The sequence below is a fragment of the Alosa alosa genome, chromosome 22 (genome assembly GCF_017589495.1).
Source record: "Alosa alosa isolate M-15738 ecotype Scorff River chromosome 22, AALO_Geno_1.1, whole genome shotgun sequence".
In the NCBI taxonomy this organism is placed as follows: Eukaryota; Metazoa; Chordata; class Actinopteri; order Clupeiformes; family Clupeidae; genus Alosa; species Alosa alosa.
The window spans coordinates 21,186,277-21,191,250 of record NC_063210.1 but is presented as its reverse complement, the minus strand read 5'-3'; the positions used below and the strand labels follow the sequence as shown (position 1 = coordinate 21,191,250).

General features: G+C 41.7%; 1 protein-coding gene across 3 annotated transcripts in view; it reads right to left on the bottom strand.

Moving 5' to 3' along the window:
• The window catches only part of LOC125287250 (WD repeat domain phosphoinositide-interacting protein 1-like), a 42,001-nt gene extending 37,894 nt beyond the window's left edge, over nucleotides 1-4,107 (bottom strand). For 2 of the 3 annotated variants that reach the window (XR_007192329.1, XM_048232819.1), the window contains exons 1-8: nucleotides 3,722-4,107; nucleotides 3,101-3,183; nucleotides 2,579-2,748; nucleotides 1,807-1,903; nucleotides 1,301-1,398; nucleotides 1,006-1,098; nucleotides 725-795; nucleotides 402-509 (exon numbers count right to left, since the gene is read on the bottom strand). Coding sequence is in view for 2 of the 3 variants with exons in the window: in XM_048232819.1 (XP_048088776.1) it covers nucleotides 402-509; nucleotides 725-795; nucleotides 1,006-1,098; nucleotides 1,301-1,398; nucleotides 1,807-1,903; nucleotides 2,579-2,748; nucleotides 3,101-3,183; nucleotides 3,722-3,858 (857 nt within the window). In the remaining variant the exon portion in view is untranslated. The remainder of the gene's footprint in view (nucleotides 1-401; nucleotides 510-724; nucleotides 796-1,005; nucleotides 1,099-1,300; nucleotides 1,399-1,806; nucleotides 1,904-2,578; nucleotides 2,749-3,100; nucleotides 3,184-3,721) is intronic. The other variant, XM_048232818.1, reaches the window with a different exon arrangement.
• Between the last annotated feature and the right edge of the window lie 867 nt (nucleotides 4,108-4,974).

Below are 4,974 nucleotides of genomic sequence, written 5' to 3'. Positions count from 1 at the left end.
TATTTTCATAGTTGATTAATCTGTCAATTATTTTGTTGTTGTTTGATCGATAAAACATCAGAAAATTGTGAAAAAAAGTTGATCAGTGTTTTCTAAAGATTATGTCCTCAAATGCCTTGTTTTATCCATATTTAGTTTACTGTAAAAGAAGAATGAGCAAGGATGAAAGACTGCAATCTGAGTAATTAATATCATAACATATGTGTATTAATCTCATGACAAATTGACCGATTATGAAAAAAGATGGCGATTAATTCAATAGATACTATTACTACCGATAATACTAATTGATAATGATACTAATACTAATTGAACAATCAATTAATTGTTGCAGCACTCAAGTGAAAGGAGAGAGGGAGACCAGAGAGAAAAGGAAGGAGAGAGAGAGAGAATGGGGGCACCTGGTGCTGTGATGCTCCAGTTTAAAGATGTGCACGGTCTCTGTGTTGCTGGACGCACATAGGAACTGGCCATCAGCGCTGAAGGACAGGGAGCTGATGCTCACATACCTACAACAACAGCAACCAGAAGGTCAAAAGTCATGAGCTAAACTGCTGGTTACATCACCTACAGAGAGTCGGGCAAAGGGCATTAATAGGGGCCCCCAAAGACCTTAGTGGACGACATTATTGGGAGGGTCGAACATTTATAGCAGTGGCCCAGGTGTGTGTGTGTGTCTGTGTGTGCGTGTGTGTTTGGAGGAGAAAATACAGTAACAACACACCTCTTCATTCCCCTTCGAAACTCAAACAGCTTCAAGCCATCAGGAACACTGAAGACACGGATGACTGTGCCCTAAGCAACACAGATACAAAAAATGGTCGAACACACACACATACAAACACACACACACACAATCAATCTAATACGTATTTGCGTATTCATGTATGTATAGGCTACACACACCCACATGCTGTCTCTCACATACACACACACACACACACACACACACACACACAAACACACTGAGGTCCATCGCGGCAAAAACAATGCCCAGCCACTTACCTTCTCGGAAGCGCTGGCCAGCATGTTGCCCTGGATGTTGAAAGACATAGCAGCCAGTGGGCTGTCGTGAGCAGGGATCTCAATCGTGTTACTCTGGGAGGGGTTGACAGAGACAGGGGGACACAGAGAGAAGTAGGGTGATTGGTTGCTTATTGGTGAAGAGAAGAGAAGAGAAGAAGGGTGATTGGTTGCTTATCGGTGAAGACAAGTGATGAGAAGAAGGGTGATTGGTTGCTTATCGGTGAGTGTGCACCGTTTCCTTGGCCATTCTAGTCACGCATGTTGTGACTCTTACCAGGCTGTTGGTGTCATACACAACAATCTCCCCAATACTGGTACTCCCAGGGTAGGCCAGGTAAGAATTGGAATGGTTTACAGACAGTGCACATAGACCTGGGACCGAGGAAACACAAGTCAACACTCGCAAATGACTCTCTCCCTCTCTCTTTTTCTCTCTCTCACACACACATGATACAAACAAGATAGCAATTCATGCCAAGTCATATCAAAAGTATTCAAGTAGCAATTGTCTACAGAATACAAACACTGGCAAAAGTCCATTGCATCTAAAGCAGCAGAGCACACACATATCATATTTTTCAAACACATCATATTTTCCCATACAATTGACACATTGCACAACACCAACTATAGAATATAGAATATATATAGAATAAAATAAATATAGGGTCACACAAAATCATAAGCGAAAGCGGGTGCACACACACATACTCACAATAAACTCACACACACACACACACACAACATGCACATGCATACACAGAGTGCAGCGCAACTCACCGGTACGGTTTGCTGGTGTGTTGAGCAGAGATTTCAGGAGCTTCATGTCCTTGATGTTGTGAATATAGATGGACTCTTCCAGGCAGACCACCAGTCTCTGTAGGAACCCAAAGCAGGAGTTTGAAAGACACACAAGATATCAATAGCACTGAAAATGCAACATTAACAGAGAGCAGTATGTCCAGTGGAGCTTGTCTTAAACATATATGGTACATAATATCACAAATGCTGTACATTTTTATGAACTTTTTGTTAAATGCAAATCGTCAAATGTAAAATTCCGTGACTTTCCCCTGACAAAAACCTGAATTTCCATGACCTGCTATATAATGAATGGTACATTGACATTACTTCACCGACCACAAATTTCAAGTAAATCTTTAGTACATTTTAAACTGATACAAACAAAATTCTCTGACTTTCCTCCAAATTCTCTGAATTTCCATGTCTAGATAGATAAATAGTTACTACTACATATTGATCCCCAAGGGGAAATTCAAGAATGTCTGGAATATACTTCCAAGATTCCATGATATTCCAGAAAATCCATGACCGTGGGAACCCTGAGTTCTTTGCATCACTATTGCCTTTCTATATAACACTATTATTACTGAGGAACTGGCATTCTGAAATGACCCCAACCACACATCCAACAAAAGGATGAGATAAACATTATAAAAGAACGGGACTGATATCAGTATCTCAAACTCCCTCAAACCACCACTACCACTAAGACCATAGACACAGCTTATGTCGACACATGTGGTCAGACCTGCCGGTTAAGTTTGACGGCCAGGATGTCGCTGGAGTAGCTGTAGTTGCAGATCTCTGTGCCCTTCTTGAAGTGGTAGATGTTCATGCGACGCGGCATCGAGCGGCTGACCACCACCACCAGACTACTGGAGAAGAGACGCTCCACGATGTACACGTCTGGGCTCTCGGCTAGCCCAAGGGAGGGGCACATACATACACATCATTAATTGAAAGTAAAGACACTTGTGTCTGTGTGTGTGTGTGTGTGTGTGTGTGTGTGCCTGTGTGTGTGTGTGTGTGTGTGTGTGTGTGTGTGTGTGCGTCTGGGCTCTCTGCTGGCCCAAGGAAGGGGAGGAAGGCACACACATAAATCATGAGTATTTATTCATTTTAAAATGTACACCTGTTACAATTTCAAATATAGCCTACACAGGAGAGATCTTAAAATCCTTCTGCTATAGGTAGCCTATACAACCAAGCCTTTTATCATCAAAAACAAAATAATTAACAAAGCAACAGTTGCATCACTTGAAACACTTACCACCTTCATGAATGCAATTCAATTTGTCCACAGATGCCAAAGAGAAGAGTCGATATCCATCTTTGGTGCCAATAGCCAAAGACCTGACAGAAGCAAGGAAAATGTCAAGCTAAGTAGAGAGAGGTTCCAGTGATGTGAGAAGGAAATATTGACTAAGGAGACAGGTGCTGAGGAAACTTTTAATGATAAGATAAGTTTTCTTATCATACACCACACCTGCCCAAACAATTAAAGGCTTAACGGTTCTGATCTGTGCTAGGAAACCAAAGCTAGGCTAGGGCATCAAAGCAGTTGCCATCTTGGGTCAATGTGTTCTTTAAAACGTTTCTAGGCCACCTATAACACAAAAAGGAAGCATGTAAAATGACCAGGAGACTAGCTAACTTTATGATGAGTGAACCGCTAGTTGTGAATGTTTGCACTGTCAGACCAGTCAAACAGACAAAACAGCTCATAAAACGCATGAAATACTGGCAGGACCTGCTGCCATGATTGTTAGACCCTATGAACTCTTCTAGAAAAGGCCACAAAGGGATTGAGGTGACATATGGTGTTCGATTTAGGCGTAGCCTTTGATCAACAGTCGAGCGCTGTTTTTCTGCATTCCATCTCCATACTTACGTGGAGTCCTGATTGAAGGAGGCGCACACAACTCCTTGTCCTCCAGTGGGTTCATCGGACAGCCCTTTGCAGTCTTGCTCCAAGTCCGATATACCACCCTCGTCCCCCGAACGGCAAGCTGGGACAGGTTCGATCATCCTATCTGCTGTTCGTGGTCACTGTTCTGTGACACGATTATAGAGTTTACTTGGACAATACAACTATATTAAATATATATTTCGATTGGAAGAGAAAACGGTCTATCGACCCAAATAGAAATCTCCTCCAAATTATTTGTTTTTATCCTTTCCGAGAAATGTCGTGTTGAAATGCGTGTTGTTGACACTTACATGGCCAGAGTGTCAACAAAACACGGCCAGCTGAGTGCCTGGTACGTCACGTAGGAGAGATGGTATGTTCAAGATCATTCCAAGCACGTAAGGTTTTGAAATGTGTCCAATGAAATGTGTCTACTATACATCAATTTACAGACACATTTCGTCAAGACACATATATTTATGGATACTTATTGTTATAATCGAAGTATTTTACCCTAATCAAAACGTGGTATAGCCTACCTAAACATTTAATGTACGAGACGTTACAAAATGCAAAAACACGAGACGTATGGAACATAGCCCGTTTTTGCTTGCGCTAAAAACCCACGTCAACTCTCCTCCAATCATATTGTTTCTGTTACTCAAACACATTTTCTGATTGGTCTAGAAGTTGCTGATTAAACAAGAGGAAGCATCCCATTGGCTCCTTTCTGCCTCCATTGAACCACGCGGAATTGTTGAGATTACGTGCTGCAAATTGTGACAGGAGTGTGATAAAATACGTAATCGTAGATAGGTTACTGGAAATAGACTGCAAATGGTGCGGTCTTTAAATAATCTGAATAAAATGTCAACTTCCCTTGTGATAGCTTGAGAGCTATGGTTAGTTACACAAAAGCATGTGACTGTTGTCGGGTACTGTCAGAAAAGGCTTATCGGATTCTGCATTGTAGCTCATTCGAGTCTGTGGAGCACTTCTGAGTTTTGATTATCAATTAAATACTAGTAAAGACTAGCAGTTGGTCAAATACTACAAAGTTGCATTGTTTTCTGATGCTAAACATTATCAGCAACAAAGGGTGAGGTAGGCATATTAAGTATGGTCTGTGCATGTGATCTAAGCAAATTAGTCACTGTGGCTTTAAGGTTGTCAGGGGTTACATCCTCCATGTCAAATCGAGGCGTATTGACGTCAATGGTGGTTTGTGATTGGTC